This window comes from Salvelinus alpinus, chromosome 28 (genome assembly GCF_045679555.1).
Source record: "Salvelinus alpinus chromosome 28, SLU_Salpinus.1, whole genome shotgun sequence".
Classification (NCBI taxonomy): domain Eukaryota; kingdom Metazoa; phylum Chordata; class Actinopteri; order Salmoniformes; family Salmonidae; genus Salvelinus; species Salvelinus alpinus.
This window is the reverse complement of record NC_092113.1, coordinates 19,700,779-19,722,820: the sequence shown is the minus strand read 5'-3', so window position 1 is coordinate 19,722,820 and position 22,042 is coordinate 19,700,779. Positions and strand designations below refer to the sequence as shown.

Here is a 22,042-nt window from a genome sequence, read left to right as displayed (position 1 = left end):
CTACCCACTACTTACCTATCTTAGCACCACCTGGTGCCCTAACCAAAATACAGGGGGTGGTCCGCCCAGGTCTTACCTAGTGTGCCTAGACAATGAATATACTACGGGTATATGTATGCCCGCGGGCCTCTTGCCTAAGCACTCCCAAAGTGCCTTCTCCTTCCCCCCTGGGAACAAATGAAACAGAACAATTATTAACAAACAATTTCAATAATCAAAACAGTGCGTCCTATAACACATAAGACATAACCAATCAGCTCCCTCAGCAACAACTTATATAGTACATACCAAATCTCTGAGAAACAACCAACACTTTATCATAATCTAATTCTCAAGCAAGGATCTCTCTCTCCAATCTTTCCAAAATCTTCTCTCTCTAATGATTTCTCTCCCTCCAAAAAAGATCTATTTTCCTGAACAGAACACTGGCTTTTATATTCCTCAGGTGGCAAAGGTAATTAGTGTCAGCTGCTTCTTGACGAGGGGGCGTGGTCAGCTCTCCAATTAGCCATGGAGAACTCAGGAAGCTATCTCCTGAAACACACACTCAAATACATACCACAACACAGAAAACTGGGGAACGTAACAATTGTGGTAAGCTAATATAATGCTATATTGTGTTTTCGCTGTAAAACACTTCAAAAATCGGAAATATTGGCTGGATTCACAAGATGTTTATCTTTCATTTGCTGTACACCATGTATTTTTCATAAATGTTTTATGATGAGTATTTAGGTATTTCACGTTGCTCTCTGTAATTATTCTGGCTGCTTTGGTGATATTTTTTATGGTAGCTGCAATGTAAAACTATGATTTATACCTCAAATATGCACATTTTCGAACAAAACATAAATTTATTGTATAACATGTTATAAGACTGTCATCTGAAGTTGTTTCTTGGTTAGTGACTAATTATCTCTATTTGGTCGGTTTTGTGATAGCTACCTATGCGGTACAAACATGGTGAAAATATGCAGTTGAGTCTTTGGCTATTGTGGTTAGCTAATAGAAATACATATTGTGTTTTCGCTGTAAAACATTTTAAAAATCGGAAATGATGGCTGGATTCACAAGATGTTTATCTTTCATTTGCTGTATTGGACTTGTGATTTCATGATATTTATATGCTATTATTTACTTGTGGCGCTATGCTAGGCTATGCTAGTCAGCTTTTACTGATGAGGATGCTCCCGGATCCGGGATGGGTGTTCCATAAAGGTTAACTTGCAATTTTCACATGTGGAGTTTTCTTACATGTGAAACTGCAAATGTGATTGTCACGTGATTGTTTTTCACATGTGAACTTGCAATTCTACATGAGAAAGTGAGATTTACACATGTGGAGGTTTCTTACATGTACAACAGTAAATGGATTTTCACATGTTAATGTTTTTCAAACGTGAACTTGCAATTCACATATGAGGTGAAGACGCTATTCTCCTCACATGTTGAAATGTGGTGTTTATATGTCAACTCTAAATTTAATAAATATGTATCTTTTTTATATGTAATTTTTTTGTAATGGATATCCTGTGTTTGGCTAGTCATTTTGTCATTTTGTCCTGAGCGGTTTATTAAGAAGTGACCATAAAACAGTAACAGTGTGCATAGAATCTGCCCTTGGCTTGGAAGTCCTCTGTTACTCTTTGGACCAGTATCTCACCATCACCCTGAGAACAGACAGTTTTTATTTTACAGTTTCCTATCAGGACTTCACAAACAGACCTGGTAAAAAAGCTTGCATGATGAGCAATGTGCAGGATCCAGACACAATGAGCAGGAAGATCTAGTGATGCAGGAACAGAAGAGTCAGAGCATGTCAGGAAGACGCTGTGCATTTTTGGTAAATAAGAACTTCAACACGGCCCAGTGATGGGAAACCCCTCTGACTTCCCCTTCCTGACTTATTTATACTTTTAATTATGGCTGGTGTCCAAGTCAAATCTATCAGAACATGGCATGCTACATAAACCTAACATTTCTCAATTTTACCAAAGAAGGGGGAATAACTGGCAAGTAGTGAAGGAGAGAACTGTCTTTACTAATGAAATGGGATTTCCATTGTGATGCCAGAAGCACTGGGGCCAAAGTTTTAGTGGTAAATAACAGCGGGAGCGCTACTATGTGCCAAAGTGACAAGAGGCTGTATAAAACCCAATTACAAATGGTGCTCAGTTGTATAAACTTCAAGTGTTCAGAATTCAACAAAATAGATCTCTCCTCTCATGTAATGCTGTTTCTCTGTGTTTCCATGCTGTCACACTGTGAGGGTTGTCATATGGGACTCGTCATCCATCTGTCTGCGTCTTCCACCTCCCTTACTCTTTCACTTCCCTTCCTCCCTTATTCCCATTGCCTTGTCCACTGCCAAAAATGGTCAACTAACCACTCTTTGCAGCTTTGCCCAATCACTTTCAATGAAACTGTACTACAAAGACACATGAATCTCAGAGGAGCTTACTACTCTTTATAGGGAATGTGCAAATAAGTGAACAAAGACAACCACTTATGGTTTCATAACCTATGCTTATTGAGAGGATAGAAATGTGTTGACATGAACGTGTGTGAGATTTTAAAACATTTCCTTTCCTCTGGTCCCCCGGTAACAACATGTTATGTGAATTGCATACAGCCGGGCCACTTACCTGATCCATCAGTTAAAACCTGCATGCCATGGACATACACACACACACACACACACACACACACACATACGGTACACACACGGTACACACATACCACTGCAAAGTTATTCCAGGTGGGTATTTCTAACTGATGTACTGCTTATTGGACAGTTGAAAGAGCAGGACTCCCATTTGCAGACATAAACAGTATACTATATAGTGGGGTCAGTGACCAGACTGAGGGGGGCAGAAGGGGTTGCATGTAAGGGCAAGTTCAGTGTGTGGGAAACACGATTCAAAACAGCCACTCAATACTGTAGGTCAAACACAACATACTATTCTGTTAGATAAGTAGTTGACCATTTCCTTTCATAGAACAGCGCCTATCTTTCACAGGTTTGTATAGACTCAGTGTTTAGTTACTAGGTGTGTGATGGGGTGTTCTGTTACAATGGAACAGTAGAAATAAGCTTAGGTCATGTGATGTGTCACCAAGGTCTCCAGATATCAGACCTTTGTCCCTTCTCTTAATTCCCACTTTCGTCTTCTACTCTATCCCCACTCCTCATCACCTCTCTCTCTCTCTCGGTCTTTCTCTCTCATAAGCATGCTGCTTTTCACTCTCAAACAGACACCATCTCAATATCACATTCTCCAAATCTCCTGAGGCACTATAGGCTGATGCAATTCAATCAAAAATAATATTTACCATGGAATCTATTTTGCCAACTTGAGCAGTTCATGCTGAAGTCCAAGAGCTTGACCCCATAATTGTGTCCCTCTGTCAGTAAACAGATTGCCAGTCACCTGACAGTTTGTCAGCATACTGTAATTCTATATTCATAAAAAATGCTTTACATGTTCTTATAGTCTCACATTTAACTAAACATGCACATAGCCCACTGGGCAAAAACGGGTTGATTCAACGTTGTTTCCACGTCACTTCAACAACAACAAAATGCAATGTGATGTGATGACGTTAAATCAACAAAGAAAATTGATTGGATTTGCAAAAAGTCATCAACGTAAGAGAATTTCATATTTTTTTCTTCCCAACTTCCCAACTTTCCCAAAATCCAATGACATGTAGAAATGTTGATTTCATGTTGAATTCATGTTAGTTGATAACTCAGCGAAATGTACATAAAAAGTAGACGTTGAACTGATGATGTCTGTTCCCAGTGGAAGGCCAACAAATGAAATAGACACATGTAGGCCTATCCAGGGGTGGACTGGGACCAGAAAACATCCCTGGCATTTCTAATACACTGGACCATTTATTTTCCCTTTGAGGCTCCCACACCAGCTAATTTTTCTCCTTGAGGCCCCCCGCACCGGCCCATTTTATTCCTTGAGGCCCCCATTATTCACCAGATCATTATTATTTTGCACAAAAAAAACTAGTTAGACAGGCCCACGGGTCTAAAAATGGACCAGCCCATCTGGCATTTGCCCGAAATACCACAAAACCATTCCACCCCTGGACCTATGATCTTGAAAAGGCACTCTCATTCCAAGGATTTTAGTGCTGAAAGTCAGTGGCCCTCAGATAAGGCTCCATAATTAACTGCATTTCTTAGTTTTAATTGTCTAAATAATAATACATCTCCATTAGTTAATTTCGAAGCTGAAAGTTAAAATTCTTCCTTATATTGTTTTACATTTTAAAGACTCTCTTTGCTTTTTGCACGATTGTCTAGTTTGCCATAAAATGTAAAGATATGAGAAAATGGGCACTTTTCCAGAGCAATGACGTTTGGCCAGAGCTCTTGAGCTTATTGCTATTCGAAGTGTCTTGAAAGACCGTTAAGAAATAAGGGAGTGAACACTGGAGGGGAGGGGGGGAGTCAGAGCGAAGAACCGACTAGAATGCTCGCGCTTTTTACCTTGCGCGCACTAACTCACGGAGGCTACCCGAGCAACTAACAGACAACATTTGATCTGTGGGAAATATTACAAGAATGTAATGTTCCAGAAAAGCGGAAACAAAACGGGAAAGTCTCGGTGAAAGTGAGAATTGGGGATATGAAGTTTCAAGCCGCAATTTATAGCCTAAGTACCCTGAATGGAAGGCTCATTACCATTTCAGTTGGAGCGACGGTTCAGGAAATGAACACATTTTTGGAGGAAACTCTATTGATATCATCATAATTCTTTCTACCGAAATTGATCACAATAAACACTTGAGATGGAGAGTCGGATTTTGTTTACTTGCATACTGGTTGGAATGTTCCTGCGGAAATCATGTGGTCAAAACTCAGCAACTGAAGAAGGTGAGCATTGCAGGTGGTGGCCGATGGTCTAGTGGTGGGGTGACTGAGAGACTAGGGAGGAGAAGTCAGTATCTCCAACTGGTGTTATTATATTAAAGGCACAATACTTGTATCATCTGTCATATAATTTCTACACTGAGTATACAAAGCATTAAGAACACCTGCTCTTTCCATGACATAGACTGACCAGGTGAATCCAGGTGAAAGCTATGATCCCTCATTCATGTCACTTGTTAAATCCACTTCAGTCAGTGTAGATGAAGGGGAGGAGACAGGTTAAAGAAGGATTTTTAAGCCTTTGAGACATGTGTGCCATTCAGATGGTGAGTGGGAAAGACAAAATATTTAAGTGCCGTTTTGTTTTTCACGCTCAACAGTTTCCAGTGTGTATCAAGAATGGTCCACCACCCGAAGGACATCCAGCTAACTTGACAACTGTAGGAAGCATTGAAGTCAACATGGGTCATCATCCCTGTAGAATGCTGTTGAAACCTTGTAGGGTCCATGCCCTGATGAATTGAGGCTGTTCTAAGGGCAAATATAAGGAAGGCATTTCTAATGTTTGGTATACTCAGTGTATGTTTATCTGTTCCTGACTTTAACACTATGTGAAATTGATGTGCTTATTATTCCATGCGATGTAAATTAAAACAAATGATTGATTATAACACCATTACTAATTACTGAATGCTTGTTACAACCATGCATGTGGTAGTTAGAGCTCATAACATATACTGTAATGGTGAAAACTAAACTTGCTGGTGAGTCAGTTCCATCTGTCAGTGGTCTGTCTTTATGACTCAGTGTATAGTGTACAGACTTCTCACACAGACTTCCATTTATAGAGAATAGACAGGCTTTGACTAACATAGCTTAATTACTTTCTATGCGTCTCACTCAAACATAGAAATCAGTGGCGGTCAGTGCCGTTTATGATGAGGGAGGATGTTGCATGTTGGAAGACTGTCATTCATATTCAATTCAACCCAGTTCAATGTAACATCGATAGGTTTAGGCTACTACATGATACTCCAATGTTCCCTATATCCATCATGAGGTTGCTACAACCTAGCCTATGAATAAAAGTTTACAACGTAGGTGCACACAGGTTGAGAGAAAAACAGACAGTGACGCATGGCCAGACAGTGACACATTCAATACTGCCTTAAGCTAGATACAGGCAAGAGTGTTTATCTAGGGCGTAATCATTAGTCCAACAGTTGCAAATGAGAGTTTCTTTTAGACAAATTCAGGTATTTTTTATCTCCGTTTCATTTGCATCCGTTTAAGAAAAGTTTTTCAACAGAATCGGCAGAATGAATACACCCCTGATCACTTTCATAGTAGCCACATTGTATTCATTCTAGCCTCTATGCACTCTCCTCCTCCCTTTGTTTGTGGACTTCAATGAACAATACATCAGCTGTATGTGACCAGGTGAAAAAAACTTTCCAAGCCAAACCATGTCATAACCGCAACACACAGCCTACATCATTGTCTCCATATTAGCTAAAGTAACGTCCTAGTCAACATAGCTAATAGAACTAATGTGTTAGTAAACCCGCTACAATCATGCAGTAATGCTACAGTGTATAGTTAGTAAGCAGTTAGACCGGCAGGCCCCGGTGACAATACATTAATAAAACGAAAAGCTTACCTTGACTTGGAAGACTTTCAGTGTTGTGTTGGATAGTCATAGCCAGCTAGCTAACATAGCATCCCACTGTTTGAGGTGTTTGAGTAACTAAACTAGCCAGCTGCATTTGCTAGCTAAGTAAGTTAAACTGAAAATGAAAAAAAATTGGTTTCTCTCTCTCGCTTCTCCTTAATTTTTGAAGAAATTAATTTGTTGAAAACTGTTAAACTATTATCTTTCTCTTTGAGTCAACTACTCACCATATTTTATGCACTACAGTGCTAGCTAGCTGTAGCTTATGCTTTCAGTACTAGATTAATTCTCTGATCCTTTGATTGGGTGGACAACATGTCAGTTCATGCTGTAAGAGCTCTGATAGGTTGGAGGATGTCCTCCGGTGTCATAATTACTGTGTAAGTTTATGGAAGGGGGTGAGAACCAAGAGCCTTCAAGGTTTTATATTGAAGTTAATGTACCAAGAGGAGAATGGAAGCTAGCTGTTCTCCGGCTACACCATGGTGCTGCCCTACAGAGTGCTGTTGAGGCTACTGTGTTTTAATCAATTATTTGGTAATGTGAATATATTTAGTATAGTTTTATCTAAAAAGGATAACTTTTTCAATGTTTTACCATTTTTTATTTTTATGAAATTCACTGAGGAGGATGGTCCTCCCCTTCCTCCTCTGAGGAGCCTCCACTAATAGAAATGCTTTTAATACTAAAGACCGGCAGAGAATCACAGATGATCCAGGTTTGATCCCCTGTGATGATGTATTTTGATCCTACTTATAGCCTACTGATGGTGATATAACCACATAATGTTTTAGAACCAAGAAGAGCTGTGGAGGAGGCCTTTTCTAACACATCTGAGCTGTGTGTATGTGTGCGCGCACATGCATGCATGCATACGTGTGTGTGTGTGTGTGTGTGTGTGTGTGTGTGTGTGTGTGTGTGTGTGTGTGTGTGCATGCATGTGTGAAGCAGGTCTAAAGAGTTATTGTCAGTTACTCCCATGCCCATGAAGGCTCTGTGGTTTCATAATTTACATTCAGTGTGTAACCACTAATATACAGTATTAGTCAAGCTTGTTCAGGGTGTACTGTAAACCTAACACCGCAATAAAGCTAATACTAATGTACAAGACAGTTCAGACCCAAACAGTTGGTTTACAGTAAACATAGAGACCAGAGAGACACAGACAGAACTACAGTTTACTGGGGCTTAACATTAGAGGCCATATGTGCAGTGTAACTGCAGCCCCTCCCTCTTAGGGAGCTGGAGTACAAAGTCCAGATGTGCGTGCGTGTGTGTGTGCATGCTTGAGTGTACACTCGTCTTTCAACACTACACTCTTATCAGTACAGCGACCACACATCGAGTGTCAAATTGAAGCTGGAAAATTAACATGGCACATCTCTCTCTCTCGCTCTCTCTCTCTCGCTCTCTCTCTCTGTATATGGGTATACGTCTACTACCGCACATTCCTCTTCTTCTCACAAATGGAACTGCCAATACACACCTCCCCCTTAACATTTCTCTCTCTCTATTCCCACCTCCAACCTACCCTCCTCCTTATACCACCAATATAAGGAGTTCCTACAGTTCTCCCCCTCACCCCTTCTTACTCACTCTCTCACTTTAATGAGAAGCACTGCTCCGTGCTACTGTTATGAAATATGGAACATTTGTAAAATGTTGCCTAGTCTAAATGTTATGACAGTATTTTCATCCATCCCTCATCTGGCCACCCCTCCTCTGATCTATCTCACTTTTTCATCCCTTATTTTAGGTTGGCCTGTTTGTTTTGATCTGGTCTTATCGCTGTAATTACTTGTTTTCCACTCATTTCCTTTCTTCGGACAGTTCACACCTCTCCACACATTTTTTTTCTCTTTTCATTTTGTTTCAGTTTCTCCCGCTTTCAGACTTATGGCATTTTCTATAAAGGTTTTAATGACTGTGGGACAGTGTTGTTCCAAGGAGGTGGATGGTGAGGGGGAGATTCTTTGTGTGTGTGTGTGTGTGAGTGAGTGAGTGTGTGTATGAGTGTGTGCACACTCACATACTGAACAGAAGGAGGACCACTGGAAAAAGTTAAGGGAGGGAGAAGGAATCAGAGAGAGAGTGAGAAAAGAGAGAGAAAGTTGAAAATAGCAGTGGGTTTTCCCACAGATGCTCCACACAGTCTCAGTGAGTTCTGGGATTGTACTTATCCCAGTAAATGTTTGGCTGGCTATCATTAATAATTAGTTTGCTTCTCTACGGTAAGTTTGTAGGTAAACGAATAACTATACCACATTGTTTCCCTGTTTCCCACATACACTAATTGTAGTGTATCTCACACATCTATTATAAGTACTATGCTTATAGAAAGTTCCCCATCGTGAAGACCCACAGTGGTGTAAATATTGCTTAACTCTGGGAGTATATAATTCTCAACAGTATGCTGTGACTTATTAATTTTCACATAATATTAGCATTATATTCTATAGCCTATAGATATGAATCTATATTCTATATACCCTATCTCTGTAAAAATCTAGTGGATGTTTGTCCACCACCTGTAACGCTCTCCTTTCCTTTTCTCTCCTCTCAGTGTTGAACTGCTGTGAGGGCGACATTCTCTTCCTATTGGACTCCTCGGGCAGCGTCTCATCCTATGAGTACTCCCGCATGCTGGGCTTCCTGTCCGAGCTCCTCCTCCCCTTCTCATTGGGCGAGGACCAGGTGAGGGTGGGGCTACTGCAGGTGGGCACCCAACCCCGCCTCGAGTTTGGCTTTGACGCCCACAATACCCAATCTGGCCTCCAGGAGGCACTGGGGAACACCAAGGCTCTGAGGGGCGACACCAATACAGAGGAGGCCCTCAGGATGGCCAAGGACTGGGTGCTGAAGCCTGGAGGGGCCGGGGGGGCCAGGACAGAGCTACCCAGGGTTCTAGTGTGGCTGACGGACGGGGTGAAGCCGGGTGATGTGATTGGACCAATGGAGGAGCTGAGAGAGGAGGGCGTGGCCGTTCTGGTGATCTCCACGGGCCACGGGAACTACCAGGTGCTGCGGCAGGTGGTCACCCCACCTGTGGAGTCACACCTGTACTTTGTGGACATCGACGATATGAGTATCATCACCAAGGACCTGAGGGATGCCATTATTGGTGAGTGTGTGTGGCATTCTGTGTGTGTCCAATTTGATTCCTCAATTGACAGCAATTGACATGGACCTGACAGGTTCTTTTGAGCTCTACTCTAGACGTTGCTGCTGTACAAATGCATGTCTCCATTCTACTCCTTTATCACATACCCACTCCTAGAGACTGTGAGACATAGAGGGAATGCAGTGACAGTGTATGTTAGACTGTAATGAGAGAGGGGGGGCTATTAATAAAGAAATGATCCTACCGTGCCCCTCTATGGTGCCAGAGATATATAGAGGGTATTTCTCTGGTCAGATAGAGTAGCAGTCATTTGGACACAATCACTTCCAGTAAACATATGTAGCTCTAAGACAGGATGCATACTGTAGTGATGGGCAGACGCATAGTGTAAATACAGGTTCTTTACGACACAGAAGGAGAAATCCATGGTCCCTCTAGCGAGTGCCTGAAGTTCCTATCCTCTGACACTGAAACCTTTCTTGGGTTTGCTATTTGTTACAGAAGTATCTTCAGAACTGGGTTGTCTATTTCGAGGGGTTTTATGGCATGCAATGTGAATGCATTGGGGAACCCACAGTCTGTGTGTCTGTCTGAGCTTCTCTCTTTCATCCTTTTCCTCCCTCTCTTTTTTGCCATCTTGTTCTGGTTATCCAAGGATGAATGCTCACCAGTGAGAGAAAGGAATCCGCACACTGTGATAATATGGTCGTAAAGGTGTTTAGGCAAGAGGAGGCTGGTGAAGGGAGGATGGCTCAAGTAATAGCTGGAATGGAATGAATGGAACGGTATACCGCCATCGTCCCAATATACCGTTCCATTCATTAAATTTCAGCCATTACAATGAGCATGTCCTTCAATTTAAAGTGGAGTTTTATATTTCACCAGTGTTTCAGTCCTTCGGTCTCGTTCTGTCTCTCCTCTAACAGAGATCCTCTGGGCTGAACGGCTCCAGGTGCGAGATGTGTCCACAGACAGCGCTGTGCTGCAGTGGCGACCGGTTTTGGCCGGTTTGACCGGCTATTATGACATCCGGTTTGGACCGGCTCCCAGTGGGGGAGTGGTTGGAGGAGGAGCAGGGGGGCCTGGTACCAGCCCCAGTACCAGCGGTGGCCAGTACCAGAGACTCACCCGGCCAGGGGACTCTAGCACGGCCAGGCTGACGGGACTAAAGCCAGACACCACCTACACAGCCACACTGACTCCTGAGTCCAACCTGCAGGTGCTCAACCCCCTCTCCGTCACCTTCACCACTAAGCCAGGTAAGAGGTGGCATGTTTACATTTGACATTTACAACATTTACATTGTTAATTGTAACAATGTTGGCTCAGTTGGTTGGGATGTGGTGTCTTTGGGGTGTCCAGCATGGGCACACTGTATACCGAATATTCTTTAGTCACTTTCGACAAAAGCACCTGGTAAATCACCAGATTATATATATTTTAATATTATATTATTACATATAACTTATCGTCTCCTCAGAGGTGTTGAGCCCAGCCGTGGTGACGGTGTCTGATTCAGAGGCCAACAGTGTGAGGGTGAGCTGGGGTCCTCTGCAGCCAGACTCTGTCCAGAGCTTCCAGGTGGAGTACTCAGCGCTCCCGGGGGGGAAGCTTCACATGACTACTGTGGGCCGGGGGCAGAACTCCACCATGCTGACCAACCTCCAGCCAGACACCCAGTACCTGGTCACCGTGAGCGCCCGTCACTCCTATGGCCAGGAGAGGGCCATGTCTGTCAAAGTGTGCACTGAGGAGGGTAAGGAGCATATAGCATTATGGATATGTTCTTAGGCACAGATGCGGTATGGGATTAGCCTCAAAGTTTTTAAACTGAAGCAATAAAATGGGAAAATGCTAAATGTACTATTACCCTTCACATACCACTGTATAGATGCAGCACGTAGGCCTTTTTCTCTCTCAATTTAATTTCAATCGCTTTATTGGCATCACGTAACAATGTAAATATTGCTAAAGTGTACTTTGGAAAATGAATCCCCTCCCTCCCTTCTCAGTGAGGCCGGATCTTGCAGACCTGCGGCTGACCACGGTGGGCAGTGACTCTGTGCAGGTGGACTGGAAAGCCAGCATGGACGGCCTCAGGGGCTACTGGCTCACCTGGGAGGGACAGGACGGCCACGGCTCTACCACAGCCCAGCGCTCCTCCTTCTACCTGCCCCCCAACTTACTGTCCACACGTCTGACACACCTGCCCCCCGCCACCACAGTGTGTGTGTCGCCTGTATACCGGACGACACGCGGGAAGGGCCTCTGCTGCACGGCCCAGCTTTATTCAGGTGAGAGAATGGGCTGCCGCCATTTTGAATGAGGATATGAACCCTTCAGCACTGTTGGTTGGGGTCAGTTAATTTCAGTTGTGTTGAGTTGGTCAATTGGAGCAAACATGGATATTTTAAAGGCATGTTCAATTGGATCCTAGAATTGGTGCTTTTGAATGCATCCAAGCCAACTCTTTGTTTGGATAAGGATGAGATTTGAATTACATTTTGAATATGAAAAGGTTGTCATAATGATGAGACCAAGGCACAGCGTGAGTAGAGTTCCACATAATTTTTATAAACTGAAACTCACCTAACAAAACGCTACTGATGTGCACTAAGGCAACTATACATAGACAAGATCCCACAACACAAATGAGGAAAATGGCTACCTAAATATGATCCCCAATCAGAGACAACGATAAACAGCTGTCTCTGATTGGGAACCATATCAGGCCAACATAGCCATACAAAAACCCCTAGACATACAAAAACCCTAGACATACAAAAACTAGAGTACCCACCCTAGTCACACCCTGACCTAACCAAAATATATAGAGGTAGAGGTAGTCTTTTTATTGCCCATATTACAACATTGATTCACTGGTAGCATGTCGCCAGGACTCCTGAGAATTGTTTTAACAACTCCAAAATAGTTCCTGCTAGACAGGATGTTTCTATAAAGAAATGTATGAGCCTAATAGTAAAGACATGTAATTTAACTGTCAAAATACATTTTGATGACCTTTTAATTTGGCATGAACTTTACCAGTCATGATGTTTTCATCTTATTGTCAAACAAATTAATTCAAAAAGTATGGTACAGGCATATGTTCGTCCAGTCCTCTAAAATAAATTCAGCAACCAAACAGTGCACTGTGCACTCCGCCATTTGATGAATGGAAAGAGACATCTGTTAGAAAGTTGGTTGCAATTTCAGTTTAATCCACCAACTATTGTGATTAAACGCAAATATACTAACTCATTGATAAAAAAACAACATTAAAAACAAAAAAAAAGAGGTATAATCTTTGTAAATGATATCATAAATATGACTGGTGGAGTTATGTCACACATGCAGCTAACAAAAATATATGGAATTGTCTGCTCTACACAAAATTACAATCAACTAATTGCAGCATTAACGCAAAAACGGAAGAGGCAAGTGGAATGGGGAAAAAGTTTGGAACTTGTTTGGTCAGCCCTGCGTTAAAGACCAACATTGGTTAAAGAAAATTGTGATAAATAAAAAAGTATACCACTTTTATTTAAGGACCAAACAATTGACAGCTGTGTCATATAGATTGCAAAATAGTTGAAGTGATTTTCGATGTACCGATTCCATGGCACATTTTATGAACTGATACGCAAAATGACACCGGTTTCAAAACTTTTTCAATTTAAATTATACAAAATTCTTGCAACCAATAGAATGTTATATATGGGGATACAACCATCCCAGCTCTGCAGATTTCTATGCGAAGAGACAATCAATACATCATTTGTTTTGGTACTGTCCATATGTAGCTTGTTTTTGATCGCAGGTCCAGGAATGGCCGAAGAATTGCAACATTTACCTGGAGCTAACTTTGCAGATAGCACTACTGGGTGATTTGAAAAGTCATAGTCAATCGATCAATAATGTAATAATACTTTTAGCAAAAATGTTTTGTTAATTTACAATCTGTAGAAACTATGAGAATAGAAGCGATCAGAACTTTTCTTTATTTTTCAAGTAACAGACACATCTCAACATCAACTGTTCAGAGGAGACTTTGTGAATCAGGCCTTCATGGTCAAATTGTTGCAAAGAAACCACTACTAAAGGACACCAATGAGAAGAAGATATGTGAGATTTTTGGTTCCAACCGCCGTGTCTTTGCGAGCGCAGAGTAGGTGAACGGATGATCTCCACATGTGTAGTTCCAACCGTGAAGCATGGAGGAGGTGATGGTGTGGGGGTGCTTTGTTGGTGACACTGTCAGTGATTTATTTACAATTCAAGGCACACTTAACCAGCATGGCTACCACAGCATTCTGAAGCGGCACGCCATCCCATCTGGTTTGCACTTAGTGGGACTATCATTTGTTTTTCATCAGGACAATGACCCAACACACCTCCAGGCTGTGTAAGGGCTATTTGACCAAGAAGGAGAGTGATGAAGTGCTGCATCAGATGACCTGGCCTCCACAATCACCCAACCTCAACCCAATTGAGATGGTTTGGGATGAGTTGGACCGCAGAGTGAAGGAAAAGCAGCCGACAAGTGCTTAGCATATGTGGGAACTCCTTCAAGATAGTTGGAAAAGTATTCCAGGTGAAGCTGGTTGAGAGAATGTCAATAATGTGCAAAGCTGTCATCAAGGCAAAGGGTGGCTTCTTTGAAGAATCTGAAATATTAAATATATTTTGATTTGTTTAACACTTTTTGGGTTACTACATGATTCCATGTGTTATTTTATAGTTTTGATTTCTTCACTATTATTCTACAATGTAGAAAATAGTAAAAATAAATAAAAACCCTTGAATGAGTAGGTGTGTCCAAACTTTTGACTGGTACTGTATATATACAGTGCCTTCGGAAAGTATTCAGATCCCTTTAATTTTTCCAAATGTTGTTACGTTACAGCCTTATTCTGATATTGATTAAATAAAAACCTTATTTATGTAAGTATTCAAACCCTTTGCTATGAGATTCGAAGTTGAGCTCAGGTGCATCCTGTTTCCATTGATCATCCTTGATGTTTCTACAACTTGATTGGAGACCTCCTGTGGTAAATTCAATTGATTGGACATGATTTTTAAAGGCACACAACTGTCTATAAAAAGGTCCCACAGTTGACAGTGTATGTCACAGCAAAAACCAAGCCATGAGATCAAAGGAATTGTCCGTAGAGCTCCGAGACAGGATTGTGTCAAGGCACAGAATGGAAGAAGTTTGGAACCACCAAGACTCTTCCTAGAGCTGGCTGCCAGGCCAAACTGAGCATTCGGGGGAGAAGGGCTTTGGTCAGGGAGGTGACCAAGGACCCGAGGGTCACTCTGAGAGAGCTGTAGAGTTCCTCTGTGCAGATGGGAGAACCTTCCAGAAGGACAACCATCTCTGCAGCACTCCACCAATCAGGCCTTTATGGTAGTGGCCAGACGGAAGCCACTCCTCAGTAAAAGGCACATGACAGCCCACTTGGAGTTTGCCAAAAGGCAACTAAAGGACTCTCAGGCCATGAGAAAGAAGATTCTCTGGTCCGATGAAATCAAGATTGAACTCTTTGGCTTGAATGCCAAGCGTCACGTCTGGAGGAGACCTGGCACCACCCCAACGTGAAGCATGGTGATGGCAACATCATCATCATGCTGTGGGGATGTTTTTCAGCGGCAGGGACTGTGAGACTAGTCAGGATCGAGGCAAAGATAAACGGAGCAAAGTACAGAGAGATCCTTCATGAAAACCTGCTCCAGAGCACTCAGGACCTCAGACTGGGGCGAAGGTTCACCTTCCAACAGGACAACGACCCTAAGCACACAGCCAAGACAACGCAGGAGTGGCTTCGCGACAAGTCTCTGAATGTCCTTGAGTGGCCCAGCCAGAGCCCGAACTTGAACCCGATCTAACATCTCTGGAGAAACCTGAAAATAGCTGTGCATCAACACTCCCCATCCAACCTTACAGAGCTTGAGAGGATCTGCAGAAAAAATGAGAGAAACTCCCCAAATACAGGTGTGCCAAGCTTGTGGCGTGATACCGAAGAAGACTGGAGGCTGTAGTCGCTGCCAAAGGTGCTTCAACAAAGTACTGAGTAAAGGGTCTGAATACTTATGTAAATGTGATATTTCCGTTTTTGAATTATTTATAAAATTGCAAACATTTCTAAAAGCCTGTTTTTGCTTTGTAATTAAGGCGAGATTGTGTGTTGATTGATGGGGGGGGGGAAACGATGTAATCCATTTTAGAATAAGGCTGTAACGTAACAAAATGTGGAAAAAGTCAAGGGGTCTGAATACTTTCCGAAGCCACAGTATATATATATTTACAAAAAATATATGGGGGATTGGAAATGATGCAGACAATTATATTGATGGAAGCTACAATATATCTGCAATATTAAAGCTGATCTGCCCCCTAAACAAAACAAAAATACAAAAAGAGACGTGTTACAAAACACCAAAAAGTCTAATTACATTCGGCGTCTTGCTGAAGAAAGGACCTTTTTTGTAGAAAGAAAAGTTGGGACACCTGAAAAGGGGCTGAGATACGGGACTGTCCCGGGATAACAAATGCAGCCACATGGGAATTTCTTTTTTAAACCATGACACAGAGGTAGGGGTGTGTGTTTAATTTGGAATAAGCTTTCATTTTAATATTTACCACTGTAGCAGTACAAATTGCATTTGAAACAAATAGGAGAATGGTTAAATAAGTATTATTTAGAGACCCCCCCTCCAAGTTTGACATTGTTGCATCTAGTTCATGTCTCATTCTGGGGGTCTAAGACCCCAACTGGGCCCTCCGTAATTAGCACTCTGCCACTAGATTCTGTCTGACCCCAAAGTAACCACACCAAAAAGTAGTTGTGGTTATGGCTACTGGGGTTTCTATGGCAACTAACTAACAGTGTTCATTACAGTTTGACATGGTATGCCTCTTGGGTTGCTACTGGGAAGGTCTGGTGTGAGGTTTTAATGTGCGTCTGTTTCCTTCTGCCTTTCAGATGCATCGGCTTGGGGCCACAGATCATAACATTGCTGAGTTTAACAGGCACTGTACTATGGCAAGGATGGAGGGAGGAAGGAGAAGAACAGATAGAAGAACAATACATCTGAACTTGCATCCCTCTCTCAGTTCATTCTATCCTCTCTGGACATCATCCACAATACACGAGGCCTTTGGCTTACAAAGCACTTGTGTTTAATAGATACTGATACAATACATATAGGCTTACTGTACTATAAAACTGTTGCTCTATTAGTCAGCACCCTAACTGAACTGTGGGTTGCAATCTTCTGCAATGCAGACATCTTGATTTTCACATATTGCCTAAAACCTGTAATCACACTTAAAACATTTGTTTGTTTGACTGTTTGTTTTTGATATGATCTTAAGATAGAGGTTGGCCAAGCATAGCAGTCTAGATCAAGCTAATTCTGGTTTGCGGTATCATACAAGATGTAGTTTTAATCAAAAAGATTAACGTACAGTAACACATTTTTCGAGCGCACAGAGAGCAACTATGCAATATACTTTCAATGTTTCCCAAGGCACCCACCCCTAATATTTTGTAACATTGAATACATGTGTGCGCAAACTCAGCTTAGACTTTAATTGAAGGGCAAGTGAACACAGAACCCTTAATAACAGAGAGGAACTCCTTTGAACTAATTACAAATCCCAAACAGATTCTCTATGTGGCTACACTGATAAAACTACGGACAGATGTTCTACTAGTGAGATGTTGCAGATGTGTTTTTGATAAAGAATGGTCACACTGATATTTTCCAGGATTGTTTTGACTCATCATCACCAACACTTATACATGGATGTATTGGCAAACTGTTACATTGGATGATGCTGTATTCAGTCATACAGGTTGGCCATTGAACCAGGGGGCATACAGTGGGTATCATAAGTATTCATACCCCTTGACTTTTTCCACATTTTGTTGTGTTACAAAGTGGGATTAAAATGGATTTAATTGTCTTTTTTTTGTCAACAATCTACACAAAATAATCTGTTATGTCATAGTGGAAGAAAAATTCTAACATTTGTAAGAAATAGAGTAATATATCTTGATTAGATAAATATTCAACCCCCTGAGTCAGTACATGTTAGAAGCACCTTTGGCAGCAATTACAACTGTGAGTCTTTCTGGGTAAATCTCTAAGAACTTTGCATACCTGGATTGTACAATATTTGCACATTATTCTTCAATTTGCAAGTCTTGCCATAGATTTTCAAGCCGATTTAAGTCAAAACTGGAGCTAGGCCACACAGTAACATTCAATGTGATCTTGGTAAGCAACTCCAGTGTATATTTTGGCCTTGTGTTTTAGGTTTTTGTCCTGTGAAAGTTGAATTTGTCTCCCAGTGTCTGTTGGAAAGCAGACTGAACCAGGTTTTCCATTAGGATTTTTCCTGTGCGTAGCTCTGTTCCGGAGCTTTTTATCCTAAAAAACTCCCTAGTCCTTGCTGATGACACCATGCTTGAAAATATGAAGATTGGTATTCAGTGATGTGTTGGATTTGTCCCAAACACAACGTTTTGTTTTCAGGACATAAAGTTAATTTCTTTGGCAAATTTAAAAAAAATAGTTTTACTTTAGTGCCTTATTGCAAACAGGATGCATGTTTTGGAATCTTTTTTATTCTGTACAGGCTTCTTTCTTTTCACTCCATCATTTAGGTTAGTATTGTGGTGTAACTACAATGTTGTTGATCCATCCTAAGTTTTCTGCAATCACAGCCATTAAACTCTGTAACTGTTTCAAAGTCACCTTTGGCCTCATGGTGAAATCCCTGAGCAGCTTCCTTCCTCTCCGGCAACTGAGTTAGGAAGGACGCATGCATGCCCGCGGGAAGATGTTTTGGGTTAGGGGTGCGGGTTGAGGAACGGGGGGGGGGTGCCGAGGAGTATTTTTGTTTGCTCAGACAGGATCAATAAAGGCCTAGTTAATCATTTGTGTGATTTTTTCAAATGTATTTATTTATCAGGGGGTGATGCAGCACCCTTACTTCCAGCAGCTATGATATCTTTGTAGTGACTGGGTGTATTAATCCAGCATCCAAAGTGTAATTAATAACTTCACCATGCTCAAAGGGATATTCAATATCTGCTTTTGTTTTACCCATCTACCAATAGGTGCCCTTCTTTGTGAGGCGTTGGAAAACCTCTCTGGTCTTTGTGTTGGATCGGTGTTTGAAATTCACTGCTCAACTGAGGGATTTTTTGTATGTGTGGGGTACAGGGGGTGGGGGGGGGGGGTACATTATTCAAAAATAATGTTAAACACTATTATTCAGTCCATGCAACTTATTATGTGACTTGTTAAGCCTAAATTTACTCCTGAACTAATTTACGCTTGCCTAAACAAAGGGAGTGAATACTTTTTCTTTTTTTTTTTTTATTTTATCCCCTTTTCTCCCCAATTTTTTTTTGGTATGGTATCCAATCGCTAGTAATTACTATCTTGTCTCATCGCTACAACTCCCGTACGGGCTCGGGAGAGACGAAGGTCGAAAGTCATGCGTCCTCCGAAGCACAACCCAACCTAGCCGCACTGCTTCTTAACACAGCGCGCCTCCAACCCGGAAGCCAGCCGCACAAATGTGTCGGAGGAAACACCGTGCACCCGCCCCCTCGGTTAGCGCGCACTGCGCCCGGCCCGCCACAGGAGTCGCTGGAGCGCGATGAGACAAGGATATCCCTACCGGCCAAACCCTCCCTAACCCGGACGACGCTAAGCCAATTGTGCGTCGCCCCACGGACCTCCCGGTCGCGGCCGGCTGCGACAGAGCCTGGGCGCGAACCCAGACTCTGGTGGCGCAGCATAGCACTGCGATGCAGTGCTCTAGACCACTGCGCCACCCGGGAGGCCAGGGAGTGAATACTTATGCAACAACTAGATTTTAGTTATTTCATTTGTAAAATTTTATTTTCACTTTGACATTATAGAGTATCTTGTGTAGATCACCATTACATCTATTTCAATCCTACTTTGTAACACAACAACATTTAAAAAATCTAAAGGGGATGAATACTTATGATGCCCACTCCACTGAAGGTATGGAGAGGAAATATAAATGATTTTACCAAATTCCTTTGACCATGTTCATACTGTAATGTGTGGAGATCTGTTCACAGTATCTGGCTCTGTTTACTGCTGGTCTCTGCTGCCTCCCTGTGCAAGTTGTACTGATGCGTTTTAGATCTACATTTTTAGATGCGTTCAAGGTTCTAGGTTGGATCATATTCAATAAATTGGGAGTTGTACATCAGTTAAGACACAGGGACTGAATGCCTTTGACTATTTATTGAGGATCGGGATGCTGATTGGAGGAATTCATTAAGGAAGGGTTGATAACAAAAGGGATTGCAGAAATTAGGATGAATGTGAATCAGATGTATGCCCCGCCTTTGCTGATTGGCGAGGAAAAGCGATTGGTTGGAAATGGAGGTTGTCATAGGATGAGTCTTATTTCATGGCCCTCACAATATTCTAATTTTCTCTTCTCCCTCTTTGCCATTTTCGCCTCCTGCTTTTTTTCTTTTAATTGTTGCTTCCTTGTTTTCTTCTGCCTCTTTCTTCTCTTTTAATCGCTTTTTTCTCCTCAGCTCTCTTTTTTGCCTCCTACTGCACTTGCTTCTTTTCCTCCTCCTGTTCCCACACTATCCTTCTCTTATATTTTCTCCCTCTCTTTATCCCTCATTCTCTGTTTCTCCCAACACCTTTTCTCCTCCTTTCCCATTATCACCTGTTCTGTCTTTTTGCCTTTTCTTCCCTGCTTTTGCCTTCTGCTGCAATTTCTTGAGGATCTGCTGTTTGTTCTTTAACTCCTGTTCTATGAATTGTCTTTGTTGTTTAACACCAGTCTATCCTCTTCATCACCCTCATTATCACTCAGAGGTTTCTTTCTCTTTTTTTCTCACTCTCCTTTAGGGACTCCTTTCCCTTCCTCCTCTCTTCCTCAGTTTCACTGTCACTCTTGAGAAGTTGTCTCTTGTGCAGAGGTCTCCTCATTCTGGAGGATATTTCTCAGAGGGAGTCCATAGATTCAGTCTCACCCACTGAGTCCTTCTCAGAGGTTACAACCCCGGGAGGTCCAGAGCAGGAGCAGCCATTGGCGAGGACAGCAGGAGGAGCTTGGCGTGTGGTACTGAAGGATGGCACTGAGGGCTTGGGGGGAAGAGATGCTGGGGCACGCTTCCTGGTCTGTCCAGGGTGAGGTGCAGCTGGGTATGGCAAGGGGGAGGGGGGGCAGGCAGGTAACTTAGTGCAGGCATGTCTGGCTGGCTTTTGAAAATACCAGCTCTGCCCTGAGAAAGGATGGGCAGAGTTGGGATGCATGATGGAGGAGGCTGACTGCTGCTTCACCACTCTGTGTGGAGCCAGACAGAGGGGTGGACGGATAGACAAAAATACAGACGGAATTTAACCCGACTCTAACCTTACCCAGAGGCCAAAGCTGGTTCGAAAGTACATCATTATTACAATGAAATGACCCCCATCTACAAAACAGAGGATGATGATCTGGCCTTACCTCCTCCTGTATGGCTCTCAGAGTTTTCAGCTCCTCCCAGATTATCTCATGTCCATCCCTCTCTTTTTCTGAAACGTGTTCACTCCCACACGTCCTCCTGCGAGTCAGCCCTGCTCTGAAGGAGGATGGGAAGAGTTGGGAAATCGGGATTCTGAATGGAGGAGGCAGATGGCTGATTCACCTCGCCACTCTGTGTGGAGACAGACAGAAAGGCAACATCATAGAAGATCTCCCAGTGGCCATTCCACAGTCCTCTTCCCCATTACAGATACAGGAAATATCAGAATGGTCAGTTCTATCTGGGAGGCTTGGGACCTCCCTACCCCATTGAAGTTGACATTTAAAATGGTTAAGGTTAGGGTTAGGTAAGGGTTAGGGTTTAGAGTAGGGACGTCCGAAGGAACCCGGATAGCACTGACCTATACAGAATAAATATATTTTTCTCCCTCGGTCTCCTGCTGTTTCATGGTCACACCATCCCACACCTCCTCCATATTTTTCTGCATTTTTGTCTGAAAGGCTTCTGTCTCAGTCTGTAAGGCTTTCATTTTAGTCCTTGTAACACGATTGAAGGTAAGCGCCAGGTGCAGACAATGTTGAAGTAACAAAAGTTTATTAAATCAAACACGGGCAGTCAAAGGTAAGGACGGCAGGCAGGCTCAGAGTCAGGTCAGGCAGAGGTCGGTAATCCAGAGTAGCGGAGCAAAGGTACAGGACGGTAGACAGGGTCAGGGCAGGCAGAAGGTCAAAACAGGCACTATAGACGGGACAGGAGCAAGGGGGAAAACACTGGGAGGTATGAATGAACAAAACGAACTGGCAACA

At 42.5% G+C, this 22,042-nt stretch overlaps 1 protein-coding gene across 1 annotated transcript; it reads left to right on the top strand.

Annotated features, from left to right (window-relative positions):
- The first annotated feature begins 4,464 nt into the window (after positions 1–4,464).
- Positions 4,465–18,637, top strand: vwa1 (von Willebrand factor A domain containing 1). The gene is made up of 6 exons (XM_071372043.1): positions 4,465–4,897; positions 9,130–9,687; positions 10,614–10,946; positions 11,168–11,443; positions 11,700–11,981; positions 16,674–18,637. Exons 1-6 carry the CDS (start codon positions 4,813–4,815, stop codon positions 16,700–16,702), a joined length of 1,563 nt encoding a protein of 520 aa, XP_071228144.1. The 5' UTR covers positions 4,465–4,812; the 3' UTR covers positions 16,703–18,637.
- Positions 18,638–22,042: the final 3,405 nt, after the last annotated feature.

Bases quoted from the DNA above. Each gene is read 5' to 3' on its own strand.
- vwa1 (XM_071372043.1), top strand. From the start codon at position 4,813: ATGGAGAGTCGGATTTTGTTTACTTGCATACTGGTTGGAATGTTCCTG. The intron at 4,898-9,129 runs GTGAGCATTGCA...CTCTCCTCTCAG, and splicing joins AAACTCAGCAACTGAAGAAG to TGTTGAACTGCTGTGAGGGC. The intron at 11,444-11,699 runs GTAAGGAGCATA...CTCCCTTCTCAG, and splicing joins CAAAGTGTGCACTGAGGAGG to TGAGGCCGGATCTTGCAGAC.